Here is a 25,698-nt window from a genome sequence, read left to right as displayed (position 1 = left end):
CTGAATTTAATAATTTTACTAATTTAAAGAACCAACCAGTGAATTTCTTGACACTCTACTATACATTTGTGTTGTATTTGATTAATTCCAATCTTATATTTATCATGTACATCCATCTATAATTTAAAAGTTTGTTTTTTCAGTTTTTTCTAATTGCTGAGATACATATAAATATGTCCTTATTCCAGCCTTTATATTCTTTTCTCAAATTTGTACTGCCTCTCAGTTTCCTTCCAAGTCACTACTCCACCAGCTCTCAGTTAGGTTAGCTGCCTCCCAGTTTGTGCAAGTTGTACTTTCACTGTTGTTCAGGATTCCCAAGGGGGAAGAAGGGGGACCACTGAAGACAGAACAGCTGAGAACCTTCCACGATCAAGTAACGACTCAAGGGTAAGCGGCTCCAGAAGCAGAAATGAACCAAAACCCGGCGTGGACGCGAGTGGCGGGGGACGGTGGCCGCGGGGAACGTGGCAGGTGGCGAGTGTGGAGTGCGACACAGCTCCCGCCCCAGGTTCCGTGCCCACACCCAGGCGGGGACGTGGGCAAAACCGAGGCATTTTTCCCGCAAGTTTCCCGTAAGCGAGTGTTTGTAGACCGCTGCCCTCGCGGGACCCAGCGAGGAGTCCAGGGGCGAGAGGCTGAGGGGCCGGAGCTGGCGGGCCCGGGACCTGCTGCAGCGGGTGGCAGGAGGGACACGCCCCGTCCCCGCCCTCAGGCCCCTGTCTGGCAGCAGCTGCTGAGTAAGCGCGGCCACGCATCCCAGCCACGCGGTGCGGTCTGACCCACGGGCGCGGCGGGGCTTCCGGAGGCGGCGGTGTGACAAGGACAGAGTGGTGTCGCTGAGCACGTCCCTGCGAGCCTGGAGCCAGCGGCCTCTGCAGCCCCCAGGGGCCCGGGTCCCAGGCTGTCTGAGGGCGGAGCGCGGGGGGAGGCAGAGGCCAGCACTCAGGCCGCAGCGCCCCTCCCGTGGTGACAGCGGAGCTCACTGGGCCGTCTGTCCAGCCCCAAGGCCACCAGCGCTAGGAGAGAAGAGGACTGACCCCGCCTGTGTCCTGGTGACACGAAGCCGATAAAACAGATGCTGGACGTGCCGGCTCTTTCTGGGACTTTTATTTCTTTAAAATAATTCATACAAATGGTTACGGTCACAAACATGATTTTAACCAAAATATTGCTAGCCTACCACATCAGCAGGACGGCACCGCGCGGCCAGGCGCCGCGGCCCCGCCGCCCGGGACGGAGGCCCACGCGCTCCTCTCTGCACCGCTAGCGACGCCGTCTTCGTTTGGAACAGGGGGGTTCATGCCAAAGTTAGGAAAGACAGCCTTTGTTTTGTTTTTCTAAATTATTCTAAAAATAAGACAAGCAGGTAGAAAAAACAATGCACCGTGTGGCGTAAAAAGAAAACGGGGAGGATTCACTGTCCTGAGAAGTTTGCCAACTGCTTGGTTCGGGATGCGATCCACACACAAAAGGGAAAACGTCTGAAGCAGACCCGCTGAGCCCTGCCTCGGGCTTCTCCTGCCGACAGCTAAGCAAACAAATCCTTTGTGATGTTCTAAAGACTGTACACAGACGGGGACATTCATGATAGAACTACTGACTTCCGCTGCTGAACGAGGACGCAAAGGACACGGCAGCGGCCGGCCCTCGGGACGGGACAACTACAGCTGACGCAGGCAGAGGGTGCCACCTCTCACCCCTGGCGCCCGGACTGTCCCGGAGGCCGTGGCCACCTGCGGCGCCGCCCCTGCACACGCCTGTCCGAGGGCTTGGCCGGTGCCCAGACTGCGGAGCTCCGCCCGGGCTACAACTGGTCACTCGCATGGTCTCTATCCGCCTCGGGCTTGACGGTTTGGCCAGGAGAAGGCGCGTGGGGTGGGTGGGACACGGGGGGCAGGCCGTGGGACAGGGACATGGCGCTGGGGACGATGCCTTCGACGGCGGCGGGGATGCCGCTGGGGGCCACGCCCACGACGCCGGGGGGGTACCTGCTGGGAGAGGAAGGAGGCAGGTGAGGCCAGCGGGGCGGGACCCCAGGCTGCTCCTGAAGGCCGCCTGCTGGGGGACGCCGTCCCACTCCCTGTGTGGCCGCCACCCAGACGGTCTCATGTCCACCAGGCCCTGAAGGTCGCCCCTGCTCGGGCGCTTAAGCCCCAACCGCCCGTGTCCACGGGGGCCGCGTGAGCACACGTCCAGGCCGAGAGCCCCCGCTCACCTGTAGGCGGCCCCGTTGAGCTCGGGGTGCACCACGGCCGGGTCCACACTGGCCCAGTGGGTGGCAGCTGCCAGGTGGTCTTTGTTCACGCAGTTCTTCAGACTGTCGGGGATCCGGCCTGGGGGAGGCCGGGGAGACGGGAGGGATGGTGCCTGCGTTAGGCGGCTGCCACCAAAGGGACCCCAGAGGCAGGGGCTCCACTGGGGACGTGGGCAGTCTCCAGACTCGCTCCCCTTAGGCACAGCGGGGTCCTGTCTGGGCAGTGTCGCCCTCAAGGCTCGGGGACCCCCAGCCCCGAGCAACTGATCTCGGCTCAGCAGTGCCCCCAACCCCATCTGCTCGGCCCGGGGATTTCAGAGAGAAGCTGACAGGGCCCAGCCCGGAAGGCTTACACGTATAAATGACTCTTTAAGAGGTGGGGGAAAAACCCCACGAGCTGGCACCCCAAGCAGAATAGCAAGCGAGCGTCACAAAGGTTGACACGAGGGCCTGGGCCGCGCTCGGCCTCCTCTGTGTTTGGGGTCTGCCGCGCCAGGCCCTGGGTGGGTCCGTCTCCCTACCCACCCCAGCAGAAGATGCCCGTGGCCTCAGGGCCCCCGCCCGGCCCACCTGTGATGGCTCTCCGGATCTCCCGGGCCGCCTCCTCACGCATCTCAATGGAGGCCTGCTCGCTGTACCAGGCCGCGTGTGGGGTGCAGATCAGGTTGGGCGCGTCCTTCAGCGGGCCCTGGCTAAAGCTACACGGCACACAGGAGGTCAGAGGCCCCGCCCCTGCCCGGAGCCACACCCCACCCTCCGTCAGACTTGGTGGCTCCCCCTGAAAGACAAACCTGCCCACGGGCTCCTGACTGCAGTGGGGAGGGGCCTTCACTGGGGGGGGGGAACGCGGCCCGCCCCCCCCTGCAAGCGGCTGTGAGCGCTAGACCTCAGGCCCTCCGGACACCGTTCTGTCCCGGAAGGGTGAAGACCCACCTGGAGCCGTCCTGCTGCCCCAGACGGGCATTTCGGCCATGAGGCCTCTGACGTGGCCACATGGGGGCCAGCCGCCTCGTGCCCCCGGGCACTCAGCAGGGCGCCTGGTCTGAGCCCTTCCCACCAGGCGCAGGGGACTGGGTCGTCCTGGCCCACGGCGGTGGCCTCCCCTCGCGCTGAGATTTGGCCAGGGAGGAAGGTCTGCCCAACGGGGGATCTCAGGCTCCCTTGTCCTCGGACCCTCAGTTGCCTGAGGCCGGGGCCTGGAGACCGTGCGTGGGCATTGGGGCCCCACTCCCTCGCGGCGCCGTGGCCACCGGGTCAGACGCAGGCTAGCGCGGGGCCTAAGCTGGGCGAGCGCCGTCTCGGGGACTCCAGGGCACCACCGGGAGGCACCTGAATGGCTCCGACTCGTGCACGTCCAGGGCCGCACCGCGGATCCGCCCCTCCTTCAGGGCCTGGGCCAGTGCCTTCTCGTCCACAAGGCCGCCCCGGGCCGTGTTCACCAGGAAGGCCCCTTGTCTCATCTGGGAAGACACGGGACAGTGCGGCCTGAAGACACCCCCCCGCCGGTTCAGGGAAGCGGCTGCCCCCGCTCCCAGGTGAGGGACTCCTTGTGACCCCCACTTCACCCCAACTAAGCCCACCCCGTCGTGGGGCCCAGGTGGCCGTCCATCAGCTTGGGGCTCGTGCCTGTCCGGGCCTCACTGAGTCCTCGGGGACCACACAGCTCTGATCAGCGCCCCCGGCCACGCCCTGTCCCCCAGAGGCCCAGACCCACTGGGTGAGAACCAAGGTGCCCGGCCTCACTCTCTACAGGGCTTCAGGAGCCCGGGGCAGACAGCAGTTGAGGCCCCAGGTGGGCACACAGAATGTACACGCACGCCCACCCACACGTACACGTGCACACACGGACATGTACGTAACCACACGTGCATGTGTGCACACACACCTATGTGCACACATCAATGCAAACGGCCACCCCACTTAAATACGTGTACACACACGTGTGCGTACAAGCCCACATGCACACACACGTGTATGTAACCACACGTGCACGTGTGCGCGCACACCTACGTGCACACATCAATGTAAACGGCCACCCCACACTTAAATACAGGTATACACACATGTGTGTACAAGGCCACGTGTACACACACACACGTGGGGGGGGGGCACTGTCGTCGGAACTGACCCACCCCCACGTATATACACTGTGCACGCTTGCGACACAGGCCTCTGCACACACGGGCACTTGAAAGGCCCGAAGCCGCGGTTCGGGGAAGAAAAGGCCCCGCGGGAGGGCCCGCGTGGTGGCCGGTGACCGGCAGGAGTGGCGGGCAGGCGGCGGTTTGGGCCCCGCCGCCCAGACCCCGCCGCCCCCCGGGGCCCCTGGCCGCTGTCCCGAGGGAGGTGCCGGCGGGCCGCACACCTGTTTGACGGTGAAGTCGTTGATGAGGTGGTGGTTGTGCTCGTTGAGGCCGCAGTGCAGGGTCACGCAGTCGCTGTGGAAGAGCAGGTCCTGCAGGGTGCTGACCCGCTGCAGCCCCAGCGCCCGCTCCGTGCCATCCGCCAGGTAGGGGTCGTAGAACAGCACGTTGAAGCCAAAGGCCTTGGCCCGCAGCGCCACCGCCTGCCCCACGCGACCTGGGGGGCGACAAGGTGTCACCACGGCACCTCTCCGGCCGCCCTGCCTCGGTTCCCCGTCTGCCCGGGGTGACCCTGAGACGTCTGCTCCCAGAGGCCGAGCGGCAGGACGTGCACAGGACGGGGCTTTGCAGAGAAGGGACGGGGCTCGGGGAGCTGGGGAGTGCCGACGGGGGCTCCGCGGATGCACGGGGGGCGAGGCAGGGGCTGCGGTGTCAGGACAGGCCCAGCTGCCCCGGAGGCTGAAGCCCTCTGTCCTCGGCTCCCGAGAAGACAAAGCAGGGGAGCAGCGCAGGCCAGGAGCTGGTGGGGGGAAGGCACGCCAGGGCCCTGCGCTCGGGGCCACGGGACGCCGTGGCGGCTGGTGAGACGCCAGCGCAGAGGGCCCGGGGAGGACAGGCACCCAGCGGTCCTGCCGACCGGCCACAGTGCCAGCGCCCCGGAGCAGTCACTCACACTGCCCGCTGGGCGACGCTGGCACGGGAGCCCCCGCTCGGCTGGCCTCGCTTTAAGCCACTTCACCTACGCCGTCAGTCCCCAGTTCCAGGAACCAAAAGAAACCCGAAGAGGATTTTCACTTTTATGAAAAAAGGCAAAAGCGAAATTGCATTCAGTGTGTCTGGCAGGTGCCATTACAGAGCCCCTTCTGCCCCCGGGAACCGCACACCGTGTCTCAGTGTGGAGGTGCTGTGACCTTGGCCTCCACGAGCGACGTGGATCCAAAGGTCGCTGCTTCTCCCCTTTACACCACTTGGGCCACAGAAGGTTTCGGGGGACCACTCTGCTTTTGGGCAGTGGGGAACCAGAACAGAGGCTCTCGGAGTCCCGAGGGGCGCGGGGAGGGCCGGAGCAGATGACCAAGGGCCGTGGTCCCCGGGGCCGCCGGGCGCTGGCTGAGATGCAGCCTCCGGGGCGTCCCCACCCCACTGAGTGTGTTGACCAACACCGCCTAGAGGTGGCCGCCCCAAGTCCACTTGGCCAGGCACACCCAGCTCCTCCTCCCCACCGGCCCCCCGGCCTTGCTCCTTCCTCCCGTCCTTCATCACGCCGCATGGGCCAGGCCATCCCTGCCCCCGGACTGGCTGAGGGCGCTGGGGGCCTAGGTGCCGGGAGCAGGGCGCTCACAGGGCTACGGGGCTCTGGCCAGCCCTGGCGTCTGCGTGTGCACAGCCAGCAGGACAGCGAGTCGTGTTGGGGAGGGACACCCCTGTGTCCCACGGACGCCCACGACCCTGACCCCCTGCACTAATGCAGGCGCGTCTCTGCCCTGCAATTCCCCCACGGCTGCATGAGGCGGTGCCTTTGCCGTAGAGAACCTTGGTGAGACAGCTGATGGGGCCGCAGGGAGCTACGGTCCCGCCCATGCTGGGTGGCCCAGGTGGACCAGCGCAGGCCCCTCCCACCACACTGCCCTCCCCTGCTTCCCCAACCCCTAAGGCCCGCACCACCCCGGCACCTCTGCCCCCCGGACCCTGCCTGCCGCCCCACGTCTCCGCTCCCTGGTTGGCTGTCTGAGTGCAAGGGGCCCAGGGCTGGCCCGGGACACCGGCCTGCAGGGCGTGCGAGCGAGCGGGCGAGTGGCGTGGGCGGCCTCCGTCCACCCAGAGCACGGCCCAGGGCAGCCTGCCCGGCCATCACCCGAAGGCCTTGTGCGCTCAGCTGCGGGGTAGGGGAACGGCAGAGTGAGCACGCGTGAGTGTGCGTGACCACACGAGCACGTGTGACCCCAGGAGCACCTGTTTAACACCTGTGTGCGTGCGCGGGCCCCACTAGGTGCCCCCGGGGCAGATAAGGGCCAGCGCAGTCTCTGGGGCAAAGGCCCCTCAACCCTGCGCTGTCCCCTGGCGGGGCAGCCATGCCAGGTGGGGGCACCTGCCAGCAGCACAGCGCAGCCCCAGCCTCAGGGTCCACAGAGCCTGTGCACGGGGGCAAAAGCCATCGCACCTAGTCCGATGATGCCCAAGGTCTCCCCGCGGATCCTGGCGGCTCCAGAAGCCACCTCTCGGATCTGCTCAACACTCTGGACCCGCGTGCCTTCCCGTAGCGCCTGGTGCAGCCACGTGGTCCTGCGGTACAGGTTGAGGATGTGGCACATGGTGGAGTCGGCGGTCTCCTCCACGGACGCGGCCGGCACGTTGCAGACGGCGATGCCTGAGGACACGAGACATGTGGGGCAGTCACTAGAACGGTCCTGGTCTCACCTGGGACAGGCCGGCGGACACGTCCCTGCCCCAGGATGCTAGGAGACAAATGCAGGTCACCTGCCCCGTGCCGCGTGGGAAAGCCACCCATGGGTCCAGTGGGCAGACAGGGTGGGGGACAGGAAGAGAGGCCGCCTGGGCGGATGCCCACACCTGCTTCTGCCCCTCCTGGACCACCTGCCACTGGACCTTCTGGAAAGGGATCTTGGCCAGGCCACACCTCCCCAGGCCCTGCCCTCCCCACCCCCTCACCAGCTCGGCTTGAGACAAAACCTAAGACGGGGTCAGGAGGTCATGCAGGGGAGACTGAGCGAGAACAGAGCTGGAGGCCCCGTCAGGCTCGGGAACAAGGCTGCCGCCTGACAGGACCAGGCCGTGCGGAGGTCTGGCAGGGATGACCGCACGGCACGCCCCAGACTGTCCCTGGACGAAGGACGGAGCTCCAGCCCGTGAAATCGCGAGGCAATGAGGACCCGCCCCGCGAACAGGGACGAGGCCCGGAGGACGTCCTGGATCGAAAAGTGCCCAGACCGCAGCCTGACACTGCGGTGCCTTCCTGGGGACAGGTGATAGCGGGGTGAGAGAGCTGGGCTGGCAGAGCAGAATGAACCCTGGGACGCGTGGCAGCCGACAGCGGGAGCCGTTTTCATGCTGCAGGTCTGAGGCCGCCGTCGGTGACCAGGGGCCGTGGCCGGGCGTGTCCTCACCTGCCCTTAAGCCGTGACCAACACAAACAAAGGATAAGGAGAGACTAGACCAGAACGTCACAAGAGGCGGAAGACTGTACCTGGAGGAGCACGCTGAGGTCTGTTTCCGTGAGTGTGAGCCACACACCTGTGTGTACACACTCCCACGTGTCCTACGTCACCACACAAACCAAGGCTCGTGCACAGGGCTGCGCAAACCCCGACACGGATGTGCCGGCCGCCCCCCCGGGCTGACGTCCCTCCCCCACGGTCCCCAGGAGGCAGTGCGGCAGGGCGGCGGACACGCCGCCCACAATGGCCAGGCTTTCTGAGGGCCGCTGCTGCCACCCTGCGCCTGCCTGAGGGGAGCTGGCGTGGGGCCCACACGCTGCCGGCCCCCAGGCCACCCCCGGACAGGCAGGCGGCTGCAGCGGGACTCTCCTCTTCCCGGTAAAACCAACGGACAAAATGTGATGAGATCGCGCCAAGGGAGCAGTGCACAAAGTTGCAGAGAGAAGAATCCAAGACCGTCCTACCTAAGTCCCCAGCTGACTTGATGTCGATGTTGTCAAAGCCGCTGCCGATCCGGACGATTATCCGGAGGGCCTTGAACTTCTCCAGGTCCTCCCTGGTCAGCGTGATGGTGTGATACATCAGCGCCCCAACGGCCTCGTTCAGCACCTGCAGTGAAGGAGGCACGTGAGCCGCTGCCGCTGCGGGAGAAGCCACGCGGGCATTGCCCCCAAGTGCGGCCCCCGCTAGGTGAGTCCCAGGGCTCCGGCAGGGTCCCACCCGAGCAGCCTTCTCTCCGGTGCGCATGGCAGGTCCTCTCGGGGCGGAAGCTGCCCAATCCCCGTGTGAGCGGTCTGCAGTGACCCGAGTGTGACGGATCAGCAAACTCGTGAAGCACACCGCGGGTCCCTGCCCCGCTTGACACGGGGGACAGCGCTCTGCCTGCCTGACGCAGGGGCGTGCGCGGGGGCTGCCTTCTCCTTGGGCACCAGACGCTACGATAGACGGGAAACGCCGGGCGCGGGGAGGACCCGGCACACCTGAAACCTCCAGACCCTGCCGATAGGGTGAGAAGCCAGCGGCCACCTTGACAGACCGCTCGCAGAACAGGAGCAGCCGCAAGGCCGCAACGCGCTCGGAGCGGCGGATAAGTCCCCGGGGGCAGTGAACGTGCTGCAGTGAGCAGGGCACCCCTTTCAGACGGGGAGGGGGCTGACGTGCCGACCCCCACCGCCACTGCGCACAAGGCCAGGCCTCCAGGTCAGCCTGCACGGCCCCGGGTTGGAGGGTCACTCCCCCAGGGAGGGGCAGGGGGCAGCCGCTGCCCCTGCGCACCGTCCACGGCACCGCAGACCCGGGGGGCCGCCTCCCCCCGCCCCGCCACTGGGAGGGCTGTCAAGGGCGCGTCAAGGTGGGGCACGCGCTCCGGGCGCGCTTGCGCCTGAGGTGGGCCTCGCCAGCTGCAGCCCCCAGGAGGGGCCCGCCGGCTCTGTCTCTGCACCCTTCGGAGCGTGGCCGGGGCCGTCGTCCCCAAGTGCGGGACTCCAGGACACCTGGGGGCGGCCCGCGTGTCTCGGCGAGTCTGTTCCAGGTGAGGCCCACGCGGGCAGGTTGGTGCCAAGCGCACAGACCTCCCCGTGGGCGAGGTCCACCCACCATCGTGCCCCACGCAGAGCCCCGCCCCCCACCCGCCAGCTTAAGTCCATGAGCTCTGCCAGCGCCGGGCCCACCCACGTGCGACGCACCTCGCTCCTGGGGGGTGGGGGTGGGGGTGGGGGCGGGGAGCGCGGGTCGAGGAGGGCGGGGCCACAGCCCAGGACCGAGAGCCGGGTCCGCACCGGGACGCAGTCTGGCCAAGGCCAGGGACGCGTGATCTGCCATCTCTGGGCCCAAGGGCAGGGGCTGCGGAGCGGGCCCACCCCGTTCCAACACATCATGTAATTCAAAACCTGCCATACTTGGGGACGAGGTTTATTCCTCCCTAACGGGACGTCATAATCAATGACGTCTCAAATTCAGTGAAACAGAGTCCACTGGGAACCTGTGGTGATGTGTCTGCGGCCCTCTGTGGACCGAGCTTCCAGGGCTGACCCTGGGTGCCCCGGGGCGACAGAGGCTGCTGGACCACAAGGGGCCGCATGCGAGCTGAGGAAGCAGCTGGCCCGTGGCTGATGGCGTAAGCAGAGTGGAGTGGGCTCTGAGCGTGGGGCGCAGGGCAGGGGACTGCAGCCTCGGGGAGACCGCTAACGGCCCCGGGCTCGCCCCTTCTACGATGACTGAGCCCTGGTCCCAGCCGGACACACGGCCACCCGGAACGCAGTTTCCTCTGAGGCTGGCCTGGCCTCCCTTCCCCTCCTGCTGCCTGAGGCGGCCTGGAGGACACGGCCACAGGGGACCTCACAGAAAGGACCAAGGCAAGGACAGCTGGGCAGCAGGGCAGAGGGGTCCTGGGTTCCTGATCCTGCAAGGAAGGGACGGGGTGCTGCCAGCCCTGCTCTGGCCCCAGCTCGGAAGATCTAGGAATCTCAGCTCCGGGAGCGGGAGCTGCCAGCGGGCGCGTGAGTGGGCCGGCTGCATCATGCCCGAGTCCTGACAGCTTCCCCGGCCTCCTGGGAGGGCCAGAGACGCAGGCGCTGACTTCCGGTGCCATGACTCGACGGGACCCGGTGTGGACGGGGTGAGGCCCGGCGTGTGACAGCAGAGCGACAGCAGAGGGGATTAACCGAGAGCACATGGGGAGGGTGGGCAGGAAGAGACAGGGCAGTGGACATGGCGAAGGCCACGGGGAGGTGCAGGGGAGAGGGGAGGTCCCTCTGGCCGCCCTGTGCTGTGCGGACAAGAGCTGGTGAGGAGGGCCCCCGGGGGCAGGCGGGCAGGAGCTGGGGGACAGGCTGCACGTAGACAGAGATCTGTCGGTGCCCACGGTGTCCGGCACAGCTGGGTGCTAGAGAACCAGAGAGATGGACACGTCCCTGCCAGCATTGGGAGGCGCAGCCCCGGACGCAGAGGCAGGTGGATGGGCTGGACACCTGCGGGGCCCTCGGCTACAACGGGCGTGCGGATGGGCTGTGGGCGGGCGGGACGGGGCAGGTGGTCCTCGCGGCTCAGGCGCATGCGCAGGGGCAGCTTTTTTCCTGAGCATCGCACCCAGCTGTGGTCCTTAAGTGTCCCGGGCTGCACTTCTAAGCAGGGATGGCCCACGATGGTCTGAACGTTTCTAAATCTGGAGAGACTGTGTGGCTTCCAGCGCCAGCTGTGCTGCAGCAAAAACCCACGTGTTTGCTTGTTTCCTTGAGGTGAGAAGGGAGCGGATCCCTGCAAACCCCCTGCAGGCTCCAGGCCTGCTGCCACTGCCCGTCAGCACCGACCGCCCAGCACCAGGCAATTCCCAACTTGCAAATGCTCCGTGTGGCGCACGCAGGCTGGAACCGTTACTGTAGCTTTCATTTGCATTTCTGGGTGTGGCTCAGTCACCAGGTGCGTTTCTGGGTAAATTACTTTTTCCACGCCGGGCCCTTTTTCTACTGAGCATCTCTCGAATCCCAGGGTACCAGGCGGAGTGTCCTCAGAGGGGAGCCCGGGCTCCTCTCAGAGCAGCGCCCACCCTGTACCGGCTACAGGATGAGACCACTGCAGGGGCACCACACTGCCCTGTCCAGACGCCAGGTCCATGCTCCTGCTGGCTCCTCATGACCCCTTCCCTGGTTGCACAGTGGCCGTGACACCCCGGGTATGGCGCCGACCTCCCAGCGTCCACTCCTGCCAGCCTCTACCTGCCGGGTACCCAGCTAGTCGCTGACCTGGTGTCCTCAGGTCCACGGGGGCAACGCGGCCCACCTGGCCAGGCGCTCAGAGCAGAGGGCCTGAGGGGTACTCACTGGGCACCACACCAGAGGCAGGCCCCCGGTCAGGGCACCTCCTCGCCCCGAGTGTCCCCTCCCAGCATCTCACACACACACACACACACACCCTCAGTGACTTCTTATCTTTCCAGATGGGCGTCTTCTGTGGGATTTCCCGATGACAGATGGCCCAGGCGGAGGGACAGCGGGCTGAAGACCGCAGACCAGATTCTCACAGGCCTGCCGGAGCCCCACCCAGACCTGCGAGCTGACGGCCCGGCTGCCCCTGGGTGTCTGTGAGTCCCTGGGGGGGGGGGCAGTGTCACCTGCTCCGCGGTCGCTATTTTGTCCACACACCCCCTCGCTCGCCCACTGTCTACTGGGATTTGTCCTTTTCCTGTTGGTTGAGAAGTCTGAGTATTTCAGCTGTTCACCCCCCGACTGTTAACACACACTGCGGGCACGTCTCCTTTGCCCCCCTATTTTCCTGTTTTGTGTGATTTCTCTTGCAGGGAGATTGTTTTGATTGCCTTGTACTCAGATGACCCCTCCTTTCCACGCCGTGCTTTCTGCAGAACTGCCCACGTTTGGTTCTGTCCTGACCAGGGGTGAACACGCTCCCTGCAGACGCCCCTCTCACTCTTGGTGACGGCGGGTGCGCACGAGGGCACCGGCCAGCGTCCCCAGGGCTCGTGGGCTGACCAGTCCTTTCCGCCTCCAGGGTCCTCAGGTCCCACCGACCGGGAGCCACCCCACCACTGGCTACAGTGCCTGTTTCTGCGTTTTCCCCGGATTTTATTTCATGTCTTACCCGGCCTCGGCGCATCCCTCCTGGGACTGGGCGTTTCACTCCAAAGGTCCCTGCTGGTGCCCTTGGAACCCCAGGCGCGTCCCGCGTCTCTCCCACCCTGGCCCAGCCCCTCAACGGGACCCCAGGTCTTCCTTTTCCACGGCTGCCCCCACCTCACGGGCACCTGACTTTGTCTGAGGAGCTTCGGAGAGAGCGGCAGGGGGGAGAAATGCCTGCGCCGGCCCCGCGTGTGGGTGCGTGAGCGAGCCTGGTAAAACCCCTCCTCTCAGGAGCTTTGACGCGCCCAGCTGGGGCCACTCTGGCTCTTGTCCCCCGCCCCGGCGCTGGTGAACTCTGGATCCTGAACGGCAGGGCCTCCCGGGCCCCCGACGCTCGTCCTGGGTCTGCGGCAGGAGCGCGGGAGCCGCCGTCCAGCTTTGGTTGTTTTCCTTGTGTGGTGGCGAAAACGTCAGTCTCTCCTCCTTAACGCTCAAATAACGTCGGACGGACGTCCAACCAGCTGTGAGGAGGCAGAAACCCCTGATCAGATGTGACACGTAAGACAGGCTGATATTTCCCTTCTAGGCCAAAGCCTGCAGCCACGTGGTCCATGGACCCCGTGTCAGCTCCAGAGCCATCGGGGTCCTGGGCTCCTGACTTGCTGCCCCGCCATTCCCAGGCTCCCCTGGCTCCACATGGCTTCCTTCTGTGGTCTGGGTGGCTGCCCAGGCTCCAGCCATCACATCTGGTTTCCAGCCAGCAGAAAGAGGGAAGGTGGCTCTGCACACAAAGGCTGCTGTCCTCTCCCTGGCTGGACTTAGTCATTTGGCCACCCCTGGCAGCAAAGAGGGAGGAAGGAAGTGCTTGTCCAGGATGGGAAACACGAGGCTCCTGAGAGCGGCTGCACTGGCCAGCTGGGCATGGCACCCCTGGGGAGTTTGTGAATCTCTCCTCGTTCCTCGTCGCTTCCGTCTTTCCTCTGGGCTTCCCTTGACTGCGTCTTCTGAGCTTCCTATTCAAGTTTAAACCTTCCACTCCCGTCCAGTCTCCAGGGGCGCCCTCTGGTTCTCCTGTGATTCCTTTCTCGCCGCGTCCTGCTCGGTGTACAGTCAGGCGCTACCTCAGCTCTAAGGACACCAATTACATAGTCCGAACGTCTCTTCTGTCAGGAGCATAAAATTCTGTCCCCAGAACACTTTTTCTACCTGTTCTCCTCTGGCAGGCAAGGCCTTGCCTGTGGCTTCCCGTGGGTGTCAGGAGGCATAGGGCTAGGGCTCGGGGAGGGGGGGGGGGGGAAACGCCGCCTGCCCGTCGGGTGGGGCTCTGAGGGCCCTATCCCCCTCCCCAGGGGTCTGTCAACTTGTTTATTTGGGTTTTTGGTTTTTTTAAAAAAATTTTATTTATTTATTTATTTATTTATGGCTGTGTTGGGCCTGCGTTTCTGTGCGAGGGCTTTCTCCAGTTGCGGCGAGCGGGGGCCACTCTTCATCGCGGTGCGCGGGCCTCTCACTATCGCGGCCTCTCCCGTTGCGGAGCACAGGCTCCAGACGCGCAGGCTCAGTAGTTGTGGCTCACGGGCCTAGTCGCTCCGCGGCATGTGGGATCGTCCCAGACCAGGGCTCGAACCCGTGTCCCCTGCATTGGCAGGCAGACTCTCAACCACTGCGCCACCAGGGAAGCCCTGGGTTTTATATTAACTTGTTGAAATAGTTTTGGTAAGTTACAGTTCTGGAAAAAAACACGTTTTGTCTTAGTTTTCAAATTTACTGGCAAAACTTGTTTTAGTACTGCTTATAATTTTTAAAAATTTCTCTCGGTATGTCTCTTTTTCATTCCACTACTGGTTTTTTAAAAAGTATCATTTTAGTTGGAAACAGTTTAAGATTCACAAGAAGTTGCCAACGAGAGGGATCCCGTGTCCCCTGGCCCGGCCGCTGTGGTGGGCAATGAGCTCGTGCCCGGTGAGGTCCATCTGTGCACCCAAGTCCCCTTGGCCGTCTTGTCCTTGCTCGTGTGTGCTGTTCGGTGTAACTTTACTGTGAGTCTGTTCGAGTAGCCGCCTCACAACAGGACACAGAATGCAGGACTGCCGTCACCACAAAGAAACACCCCCATGTTAGCAGCACCTGAACCCGGCACCTCCGTCTCCTTCGCTGTCCCCGTCATGGTGGCTGGCCAGAGTGACAATGCACGTGACCCTCACGAGCTGGCTGCTCTGGCCCGGCCGACGCCGATGCTCGTGGCTCATCCTTCCTTCTCTTGCCCAGTGGGGCTCCTCGGTACCCGTGCCCTGGCTGAAGGCCACCTGGTTCCCTCTGGCTCCGGCCACGAGGAACAAAGCTGCTGGGGGGCTCGTGGGCAGGTTTCTGTGTGGACGCGTGTTTTGCTTCTCTGGGAGAAATACCAGCGCTGCGACGGCCAGGCAGGTGGCCCGAGCCTGCTCGGCTGTGGGAAACCGCCGGCCCCAGTTCCCGGAGGGGCCGCCCGGGCGTGCACGCTGCCGCACTTTTCTCACCCGCTTATTGCTGCCTTCCCTTGGCTCTGGACCATCGTCAGCCTTTTTCTCATCAAATTTCGCTCGTGGCCCATCCCCTCCCCTCGGTCCCTGAGATTTCTGTCGGAGACTGGCTCCCCACCGTGGCCCCCTCACCCCAAGCCTCCATCCTGCCACTGACCCGAGTGGCTGGCGAGTCTGCCCAGTGAGTTCTCACTTTCAGCTTTGCTCTGTTTCAGCTCCTAGATCTTCTACAAACTCCCCCGAAGCCTGCCGTCGTCACGTCTTCTGCGCTCGGCTCCTTCTGAAGTGCTCAGGCTTGGTTTTCACGTGGTGGTTGTAGCAGCAGACACCCGCCCCCGGCCCCGTGGGCCCCTCTAGTCCTTTGTCTCTGCTGGTTTTCGCTCAGTTCTTTCTTCTCCTACTATCTTGTTATCTTCGACTGTGCGATGAACATTGTGCTAGGAGGTGATCTGCAGAAACAACTTGGGGCCCAGGCCTACGGTCTCTTCCCGTAAGTGCACTGTTCTCCCTTGTTTCTGCCAGCCACCTGAGCATAGGGCACAGGGTTGCCTATAATCCAAGTTCAAGGCTTGATGTGGACGTTGCTGGGCCGGTTGGTGGACAGGTGAGGGTGCATCTGGTTCCAGCTCGTCCTTTCTCCAAGGGTCCAGCCCAGAGCCAGGGTCCAGCAGGGCTCCAACCTCACCGGCCCATGAGGCTGCCAAAGCCGCCCCGGCCTCTCAGCCGCCTCTTCCAGCACAGCCAATGCCCCAGCCCGGCGGGCACGACCTGTGCACCCCTGTGGCATCTGCGCCTCTCCTGACCCTGTTGGCTCTCCGAAGCACCTAGGTTTTATAAACCTTGGCCCAGCTTCCTCAGCTGACTCAGGGGAAAGGTGGTTCTGAAGCACCCGGTTGGCTGTGACTACAGACAGAAACCAGATGAACATACTTCCGGTCCCAGGGCGCCCGAGAGCTGCAAACCGCGTGGCACAGGCTCGGGGTGTCCTGGCGACCGCCGTGGCCTGAGTCGTCCGGTGACGGAGATGCAGCCTGCCCGCCCCCAGCACCGTCCACTGCAGCCACATCCCCAAATGCCACTTTCTGGGAAAGAACTGGTTGTAATGGAGACGTCCCACCCCCGCCTCCCGGCCGGCCAGGTGGTAAAGGCAGCTCCGCACCTGCCCACTCCGGCAGGAACCCTGGGACGCCTGCCTCAGCGCTGGCGAGGCCACGGCTCCCCGCCTCCCCGCCCCGCCCGTGGTACCTTCTCGTGGATCTCCTGTGTGGACTGTGCGTCACAGAAGGCCACTGTGGCCACGTCCTTCAGGATGGGCATCTCCACCGTGCAGTCCCGGCCGTCCAGCAGTGCCACCAGGGGCCGGGGGTGCAGGGGCCCGTTCATGATCGGAGGTCGGACGCCTGCAACGACAGGGCCGGACGCTCAGCTTCCCGCGGCAGCACGGCCCCCGCGGAAACCTCAGCCCACCCCAAGGGCTTCCAACTCTACGTGTCCAGCCACCAGGATCTTTGTCAAAAATACGTTAAAAATCAGGAAGGAAAACGCACTGGTGTTTGCCACGGCTCACTGCCGCCTGAGTGGACACCGACGGTGGTGACCACCCCCCCCCACCCCGGATCAGGACCTCAGGGGTGCAGCGCCCCAGGCAGCCCCGCGCTCCAGCTGGCGGCCAGACACGCGGGTTGGAACGACGGGCTCGGGGACGCACCCGATGTTTCTCTTCCACTCGACGCTGTGGTGTTGCCACCCAAAAACCCGACAGGGACCCACCCGGCACCAGCATCGCCTCTGCTTGTGCTTGTAGGTTTGAGGAGCAGGAAACAGCGCAAAGGTAGAAGAGGGTTAAAACACCAGAAAAAGGCCAGGACCCCTCACCTTCCCAAAACGAGACAGCAAAGAATTATTAAAAACTCGCTCCTTCCACACGAGGCCCAGGTGGAGACGGGAGGGCTTCACAGGTGACACGCGAGACAGCGGTGGCTGCATCGGCCCGCCCCCTCACCACGGCCCCGCCAGGCTTGCCCTGGGACGTGGCAGCCGGCGCGCGGGGCGCAGGACGAGAACCGGGAGCGGCCCGCCAGTGCCCACCACTCCCGAGAGCGCACGGCCGTCAGGACCGGCGGCAAAGGCGCCAGGACCGCCGGGAGGGCTCCTGGCCTGGGGTCCAAAGGCTAGGGCCACTCTGGTCACCTCCCCCCGCATCATGAGCAGAGCGTCCGGGCCCCCTCTGTCTGTGGTGCGACGGCAGGAGTCCTGTGCAGACGGTGCCCTGGTCTCTCCAGCTCCACTGGGAGAACAGCGCCGTGTCACTTAAAGACATTACTCATTTCAGCGTGTGACAAACACCCGCTCCCGGCCTCACTCAGCCTGAACTCTGCCCAACATCGATCCACGCGACCGCAAGAAACCGAGCCCTCCGGGTCTGCGAAGGTGTCTTAGCTGAAAGGTGCCTGCAGAGCCTTGTCTGGAGCGCCCAGCCGTCAGAGAGGACGGGCACCCCCCACGGAGGACACCGCGACCGGGAGGGCGCCCCACCGCGAGTCCACGGGAACATCCAGAGAAACCCCGCGCCGACCCGCGGCCTGGCCGGGCACCCCTCCCTCGAGACCCTCGACAGAAGCAAACCCCACGGCAAATGTGGGGCCCGGGCGACGCGCCCGCTGGGGACGTCCCTGTCCTAACCCCGCCACGCGCAGGGAGCCCGGAGGCAGCTCCTTCTCCGCGGCCGCGGGGACACCGGCCTCGGGCGGCCTCACTCTCCCGAGCCCCGACCAACCTGACATCTCTTAATATGGGCTCGGCTTCCACGACCATGAATCCGACTGTTCAAAGCGTCTATCTTCAGAACCCCTGCGGAACTGCGTCCTGTCACTGGATCCTCATCCCACGTCTTTAATTGTCTCGAACCAAAGCTCCTAGGCTCCCGTCCACGGCGACCACTGAAGCCCACGCCGGGTCAAAGTCTGACTAAAAATTAAACACAAGAGACACGTTAAACACCACTGAGGGTCAACTAGACTCACGAACCTCAGGTCCGTGGAGGAGGGGCTTCCCTGCACCTTGACCCCAGGCCCGTGGCTGCCGGGCCGGGACCTACCTGGAATCAGGCCCGGCCCTGCGTGGGAGTGACCGGCGGGGCCACGGCTCGGACGCAGAGGCAAGAGACTCACCCCGAAGGTCGCCGCCACGTGCCCGGGACCCCGCCCGGATGCCACCAAGTGCACCAGCTGGGAGGCCTGGCGACAGGACAGCCCAGGGAGTGGGCTGTGGCCAGTTCCGCAAGCTCCTATCTCATGGGGCCCGTCGCTTCCTGAGTCCACGACGGGGCAAGGAGACTGGACTTCCGACAGGCCGCTGGGGGAAAGGGCCCCGGGACACAGACCCCGACCTGGACGCTTCCTGCATCCCAGCTGCGGGCCCCGCGGGCGGTGTCCCGGGGCCGGGGCTAGATTCAGGTGCAGTCCCTCCCCAGAGAGCTGCCCAGCCCTTCCCCGGGGGCAGGACGACCTGGTCATGACCCAAACCTCGGGCGCACCCGAGTCCTCCCTGATCCGGCTCAACTGCGGGGACTGGCCAGCCGCTCCTGAAAAGCTCCAGCCAGCCAGGCACAGCCCACGACCCCAGGACACGGGCGGCAGGGCCAGGGGGCAGCCTGCAGCCACGGGCCGTCCGCGGCCCTCAGTGCCTGCCACCGGTGGGTGTCCAGCACCCGAACTGACCTCACCGCCGGCTCCCAGGCGGCCTCGGCCCCCTCAGCCCCACGCGGCCACGTGCGCCGAGGCCCCCCACGGTCCCACAGGTAGGGGCATGACGCCCCGGCCCAGGTCCCCGTCCCGCCGCACCCGCTCCGCCTCCCGGGCCACGCAGCGTGGACAGCAGCCCCGCCGCGAAGGGGCTCCGTGCCCGAGGGGCCGCGCTACCAGAGCTCCCGCAACTCACGCCGGCCCCCCCCCCCCCCGCCCATGCAGCCACGCTCCTCTCCGGAATCACCAAGCACGAGGAATCGGAACGCTTCCACGCTGCAAACCGCGGACGCTCCTTTGATCTAACTTTCTCCGGTGAAAAACGTACTCAACGAGCCGTAGGCAGGTGTCACCCCACACCCCAGACACGCCCCGGGGGCGGCCCCAGGACAGGACGACACCCCCAGAACCTCAGGGACCCTCAGTGCCGGTCCTCAGGCCCCCGTCTCACTCCAGGCCGACCTGGAGGCCAGCTTCACCCTCCTACCCTGATCCTCACAAGAGGGGCTCGGGGACAGCAACGGGGGTGGGGTGCCCAGGCCGGGCGGCAAGGACGCTGGCCTCGCTCGGGGTCTCGCTGGCTCTGGGGCCCCAGCCTCGATCCCGCTGACCGACCACACCGCAGCCGGGGTGGGTGCTGCCGACCGCGAGTGGGCCCCCCCGCCGTGGCCCCGACTGGGCAGAGGCAGGAGAGCGAGCTCCAGGACCTCAAAAACACCTGCAACCCAGGTCCCACTGATGCCATCGTCTCTTCCAAAGTTGGCCCCAAACTCATTCCAAACTGCAGCGGCAGCACCGGGCAAAGCACCCCAGTAGTCACCTCCGCACGGCCGAGTCAGGCCGACCCAGGTGCCCTGCCCTCCTACCCGAGGGTCCCCGGGAACCACACGTGACGAGATCAGTGTGTGCAGGTGAGGGAGACCCCAGACGAGTCACAGCCGGCCGTCTGGTCACGAGGCTTTCTTCAGTCCCCTCCCTAAACCCTGGAGGAACCAGGGCCAGCTGCACCGGGAAGCAGGGCAGCGCCCAGCCGGGCCTTCCCTGGCTCACTCGCGGTCCCATCCGTCAGCAGCGTCCCTACACGCCCGCTACATGCCGACGGCCAAGACGGTTCCCTGTCCCCCGAAGGCCCGGGGCTCACGCGCCTCAAGTGCGGCCCAGCACTGCGTCTTCCCAGCCCTGGTGAAACAACCTGGACCCCTGGGCTCTCCCGTGTCCACCGCCCACCAATCGTTTTGTGAAAATGGTCTCAAAAGGAAGCTTTGCTTTGCCAATGCTGAGCAGCCTAAAAGGAGCCAGGTGCGTCCCCGCTAGCCCATGGGGGTGGTGGGCGCCCGCCCAGAGGAGCGGCTGGCGGGCCTCGGGCCTCGGAGGCCAGCCTGGACAGACGGAGGGCCCTGGGCAGGTCTCAGGCCCAACGTGCAGACGGGAGGCGACCTCTGCTGGGCACTGCAGACAGACAGGGTGAGTCTGGCTCTCCCCTCCCCGGCCCCAGTGCCCTGTGCGCAGGACGGCAGCGTCCAGCAGTGGCCGAGACACAGGGATTCAACCGTCCAATTGTGCTTGAAATAACAGCAAGACCACAGTCGCAAGAAGCTTCTGGGCTCGTGCTGGGGACGCTCATGGGTGAAAACGCTAAGCTGCACCTTGTTTCTAGAAATAAACCAAACAGAAGCCCTGTAAGTGACTTCACTACTCAAGACACCGATGGGAGAGCCCCTGGACACACAGGGCAGCAGGGGGTGCGCTGAAGGGTTGACAAGGTCAGGCCAGGGGAGGGGAAGGTCATGGTCAAGCCCAAAGCAGACCAGCAGGTAGCCCCAGGGACCTCAGGGCCACCAAGCCACCTCCTACAGCCACCGCTACCCCAAACACCCTGCACAGAAACCTACAGGAGGCCTTCTGCCCTCCGGGGGAACAGCCCCGTGTTTAAAGAGTGAAGGATGGGTGGAGAGAGCAAGGCCCGTGGCCAGCAGGCGTGGACCCTGGGGGTGGCACGCAGGCCATGTCCCACGCGCCCGGTGGGTGCAGTGCCGCCAGCCTGGCCCCCCCACCCTGTGCTGACTGGACGAGTCTCAGGGGCTCCTGCCCTCTACTCACCCGCCTGTCTCTTGGGAGCCACAAGGGTGTGCACCCCTCCCCCACCAGGTGAGCCAGGGGCTCGGTTCGTGGTCGGGGGCGTGGCAGGGATGGGGTCTTAGCCGGAAGCCCCCCGGCCAGATTCCAGACACACCTGCCCCTCCCCCTTACCAGAAACTGGACCCCATCTGGGAGGGTGGGACACAGGGCCGGCTCCTTGCAAAGAAACTCTGGGGACCAGATACGACAGGGACGGCCCCAGCCCCTTGGTGGCCTCCGAGACCGTGGCGAGGGGCCGCCCTGGGGAGCGGGTGGCTGGCAGCCAGGACACCTGTCAGGGCGGAGCCTCTGTCCCCTCAGCGATGGCACAGCCAGGGAGCAGACGGGTCATCTCCCGGTGGCGTGAGGTTGGCCCCAGGTTCCCGGGTGTCCAGACGCCCTCCCTGGTCAGCCCCAGACCCGGGGCTCTGGGCGCAGGAGGGCCCGTCCCGTCCTCACGCGGGCCCCTCTCCAGCACGCCCCGCGCTCCCCGCACCTGCTCACCACGCGGAGGTGCTGGCGGGGGTGAGTGTGCCTGCCGGGGGCCACAGCCCTGCACTTCCAACACGTGACACTCCCAGGCTCCCTTCTCCTCCGGGCCTCACCTCCGCCCACCACCCCCGCTTCCCTGCTCCCCTCCCGCCCGCCTGGTTTCTGCTCAGGGATGGACGTGGGTGCCGGCTGACCACTGGGGCCCTACGGCCAGAACACGAGCTCTGCCAGGACGGGCTTCCGGGGGCACCCGGCGAGCACGTGGGGAGGGAGGGATTTCTGACGACCAGCCTGACGCACAGACGGCTCTATCCCACGTCACAGAGGCGCCAGGTGCCCGCCACGGGGAGAGGCAGTGCGTGCCCGCATCCCAGCGGCTCAGTAAAGGGGGGAGGGGAACGCAGGGGCCAGCGCGGCTGCTGAGAGAGGAAGCCCGTGCCAAGAGCTGGCAGCACCGCGGCCCTGGGCTGCCCCGGCTCCCGGGCAAATGCGGGGAGCGGGCGGTGGCCAGACCTGCGGGGCCGAAGTGGACGTCCCTGCCAGCCGCCGCCCAGCTCGGGCCCAACAGGAGGGCGCTCGATGAAGGCCCGGCAGACGGCTGTCCTAACACCCGACCCAGACCCTAGGACCGGTAGATGGTTCCCTTGAGCCGCGCCACGCAGCAGCAAGAGGGGACGGCGGAACGGGAGGGAACAAGAGGGGACAGGAAAGGACGAAAGGGGACTTGGGCTGCGACTTGCATTCCACGCTAAGGGAAGATGCCAACGACGGGGAGCCGCACGGGGGGACGTGGACACTCCGGCACCGTCTTTGCGCTCCCTCCTGCCCAGCTCCACACACTGGCCGTGCGGCCCTCCTGCCGGGCGGCCACTCCTCCCCTCCCCACCCCCCCACCACGCACCTAAGACGCGTCCTCGGCCACGGCTCCCCAGTGTGGGGCTACCCTCGGAGGGTCCAGGGGCTGCAGCTGGCACGCTCTGGGGTCCCCGAGTCGCTGAGCCCCCCAGACTGATCACAGCGCATCCCTGGCACCAGGGCCTGCAGGAAGCCCGGGCTTCCCGAGAACCCGGCCCTCGGCCACACCACGCCCTGAGCACCAGGTCAGGGTCCCGGGCCAGCTCCCACCTCCTTCTGCAGCACCGATGAGCATCTCAAGCTCAGCGCACCCAGAACTCACCCCCAAAAGGGTCTCTGCCCCTCTCCAGCCCCAGTAACTGCCCCCCCAACCCAGGCCCCAAACGCAGCAGCCACGGACAGGGTCTCTGGCCCCACGGCCCGTCCAACAGCCAGCCTCCCCGGGCCCACGGCGAGGGTGTGCTCTCCTCACTCCACCAGGCCTCTGGCCCGCACGCCGCAGAGCCCGTCACCGCAGCCGGAGCCCGTCACGCGCACCGCTCAGCAGCAGGAAAGGAAACTCCTTGGCACCACTGGCGGCCGCTGCCCCTGCCACCTCCCCACCCTCCTGCGTGAAGCCAGCCCCTCTGCCAGCACCGGCCCTCCAGCTTGACCACCAGGCATGCCCTCCGGAAAGCCACCTCCCGAGACAGGACTCTGACGACCCGAGGGCGGCCCCGCGCCTGCCCCCGCGTCACTCTTCCTGAAGAGCCAGCAGCAGCCAGCCTTCTCCAGCTCGCCCCACTGCCCCGCAGCCCAGCCGTCTGGCCGGGGTCCGCCGTGCTGCCCCAGGCCGAGTCTGGCTGGGGTGGGCGCTGAGCCCCTGCAGCCAAGGCCAGGGCGCTCCGGCAGGCAACACGTGGCCGCGTAAAAGCTCCAGCAGGACCACCGGCCAGAGTCAGCCTCAACTTCTCAACTCCTTGGAAACCAAAAGACACCCCACACACGTGCTGGATAAAAACTGTGACAAAAAGTGAGGATGCGTCACCAAGACTTCCCCACGCGTGTTCACCTCTCACCATCTTCACTTACGCCCACGTGTGTGCATGTGTTCTGCTACCTTCGTGATACTCAGAATCCCGGAAACAAGAACATGATCCACGTCGAAAGAACGCAGGTTGGGGCGGGTTCATCGTGATGCCACCCGTAACTTAGGTAATGTCACCTTCCTACCTTCCAGAGTGATGTTTCACAGCTGCTGCGTGGAGACCCTGTCCCTCAGCCCTGCCCCCGGCCCTGTCCCCGTCCTCAGCCCTGTCCCTCCATCCCCAACGCCTGGCACACGCTCACTCATGTGATCCCACCTCTTCACACGCTCCATCCCCACTTTACAGACATGACACAGAAGTCACGTAAGGGGCCCATAACCATGCATTGGTCAGGGGCTCAGCCGGGATTTCCCCAGGGACAATTCTGTGCTCTTGGCTGCTGTGGTCACTCCCCCAGAGGCTGAGGAATGCTGCCCCATTCAAGAGTAGACAGGCTACACTGACCCACAGGGCACCCCAGATGTCCACACTGCTGGGAGCTGGCTTTCTCCTGAATATTTGCCTGTGTATGTTTTTATAGAAATAAAGTTGCTTCTCTTGAAAAGCGGGGGGGTCCTGGAGAGGTGGAGGACGCCCGCATGGGATATGACCGGCAGTCCCAGCTCTGGACCCCCTTTGTGCAAGCCAACTCTCCAGCCACCCAGAGAAGTGGAAGCTGGGTGAGGGGCTTACCCTCGTGACTACTCATCTCAGAGCACCTGGAAGAAAACCTACCCCATCCCACTTCCCGAGAGCAAACCTGTCCTAACCAACCACGAAGAAGAGCATCACCAGAAAGGGGCTGCCCGGGCCAGGTTCCCGGCTTAAGAGGCTGCCAGCTAAAGGCCGTCCTCCCGGCAAGCCCAGGGCCGGTGCACCCTTCCGGGACAGGCAGGCACCAGCCAGAGGAAGCTCCGTCCAAACCCGCGGCTCAGGTGCCATGGCAGCTCCTCCCTCCACAGGCCTCGGAGCCTGGGGCCCCGATCTGCAGGCCCCAGGGGCAGGGTGGTGGCGTTGGAAGCTGAGGGTGGGGCCCCTCCCGGGTGGGGCCCCTTCCCTGCCGACAGGATGAGCCCCTACCATGAGAAGGCCCCAGCCCGGTGGCTGGAAGCCCGAAGAAGCTGGGGCTGTGCAAGAGTGGAAAGACAGGTGGGCGTGACACGGAAGTGGCCTGACGGGGGCGTAGGGCAGCGGCTGGCAAACCAACACCACCCGTGGCGCCCCCCGCCCGGCCTGCGCCCCCCAGCCCCAGGCTCAGGGCCCCCAGAGCTACCCGGGGCACGGAGAATGCCTGTTCCTGACACCTTTCAAAACAGGAAGGGCACAAGGTGCCTGGGAACAAACAGAAGCGGGTCACACCTGTCCCGTTACTCAGGTGGAAACGGACTGAGAGAGAGACGGGCGCCCTGCCGCCACCTCTGCCGGGTGAGCGGGAACGGCGCGCCTCCCAGCTGACGCATCACTTCGGTCATTTCAAAAACGAGTAAAGATCTCAAAACGGTCATTTCATTTCAAAAACGTCATTTCAAAAACGAGTAAAGATTGCCTGCGGGAAGACCCGGCGCCGCGGACCCGCAGACAGGCCGGTTCGGGTCCGAGGCTGCGGCCCCGCACGTCCCCCGGCAGCGATCCGAGGTCCGGCCCCGAAGGACGTGGGGTCACCGGCGCGCCCGGCCTCGCTGCAGGGCCCCGTCAACGGTGACCCGGCCAGCCCGGCCCGCAGGACGGACGGGCCGGCGGGGCTTGCGCACCGAGTGCGAGGTCCCGGCTGCGGGGGTCCCGAGGTCCCCGCGCCCCTTTGTGTCACCTGCGCGGGCGGGCGGGGCGGCGGCGCACGCGCACGCAGCAGCACGCGCACGCGCACGACGCTCCCGCGGTCCCGCCCCCCCCCAGCCCCGCCCACGGGCGCCGGCGCGCGGGCGCCGGCGCGCACGCGCACTCGCACACAAAGCCGGGGCCCGCGCCCGCCCCGCCCGCCCCCGCGGCCCCGCCCCGCCCCGCCCCCGCGGCCGGAAATGCGCGCGCGCGGCCTTACCGAGCGGCAGGCCCTTGTTGAGCAAGTGCGAGCTGCCCATTGAAAGGCGCGGGCGGCCGCGGGCCCCGACGAGTCCGGCGCGCTCCGCCGCGAGCCCGGCGCGTGGGGCGGCCTGGGCGCCGTCCGCTGCTCCGCCCGCTCGCCTGCGCCCGGGCGCCGCCGTGCCGAGCCGCCGCGCCGCGCCAGCAGCCGCTCCACCGGGCGGGGACAGGGCGCGCGCGCGGGCGGGGCTTCCGGCGCGGCGGCCTCCTGTTTCCAGGCGCGGGCGCCGCGCAGGACCACGCGGGCGGCTGCGAGCCGCGCCCGCCCGCCCCGCCCGGCCGCTAGGCTCCCCCGCCCCCGCTGGCCGCGCCTTCCCGGCAACCGCACAGGCACCTGCCCGCACACACCAGGCCCCTCCTGCCCGAATGACCACACGCACTTGCTGAGAACCCCCAAGGCCCCACTTGCCCTACACATGCACACTCACCTGCCCTGAACCTGCCAGGCCCCACCTGCCTGG

General features: G+C 65.7%; 1 protein-coding gene across 4 annotated transcripts; it reads right to left on the bottom strand.

Moving 5' to 3' along the window:
- Positions 1-1,095: 1,095 nt before the first annotated feature.
- CTBP1 (C-terminal binding protein 1) lies at positions 1,096-25,324 on the bottom strand. Of its 4 annotated transcripts, none has more exons than XM_059923781.1 (10): positions 25,197-25,302; positions 17,663-17,853; positions 16,132-16,286; positions 8,261-8,405; positions 6,782-6,988; positions 4,623-4,837; positions 3,587-3,717; positions 2,828-2,955; positions 2,219-2,336; positions 1,096-1,994 (listed from the first exon to the last, which is right to left on the bottom strand). In XM_059923781.1, the coding sequence occupies exons 2-10, from the start codon at positions 17,667-17,669 to the stop codon at positions 1,808-1,810; spliced, it is 1,293 nt and encodes a 430-aa protein (XP_059779764.1). In that variant the 5' UTR covers positions 17,670-17,853; positions 25,197-25,302; the 3' UTR covers positions 1,096-1,807. The 4 variants fall into 4 exon arrangements, with proteins under 4 accessions (XP_059779764.1, XP_059779766.1, XP_059779762.1 ...); XM_059923783.1 differs by having other exon boundaries at positions 17,663-17,849; positions 25,197-25,264; XM_059923779.1 differs by lacking the exon at positions 17,663-17,853 and having other exon boundaries at positions 25,197-25,324.
- Between the last annotated feature and the right edge of the window lie 374 nt (positions 25,325-25,698).

The sequence above is a fragment of the Balaenoptera ricei genome, chromosome 5 (assembly GCF_028023285.1).
Source record: "Balaenoptera ricei isolate mBalRic1 chromosome 5, mBalRic1.hap2, whole genome shotgun sequence".
NCBI classification, from domain to species: domain Eukaryota; kingdom Metazoa; phylum Chordata; class Mammalia; order Artiodactyla; family Balaenopteridae; genus Balaenoptera; species Balaenoptera ricei.
The sequence above is the reverse complement of the archived record's forward strand: the minus strand, read 5'-3'. Positions and strand labels throughout refer to the sequence as shown.

Excerpts from the sequence above, each read along its gene's own strand:
- CTBP1 (XM_059923779.1), bottom strand. The coding sequence starts at position 25,236 with ATGGGCAGCTCGCACTTGCTCAACAAGGGCCTGCCGCTCG. Across the intron at positions 3,718-4,622 it reads ACGACTTCACCGTCAAACAG|ATGAGACAAGGGGCCTTCCT; the intron begins GTGTGCGGCCCG and ends GTGTCTTCCCAG. Across the intron at positions 1,995-2,218 it reads CTCAACGGGGCCGCCTACAG|CAGGTACCCCCCCGGCGTCG; the intron begins GTGAGCGGGGGC and ends TTCCTCTCCCAG.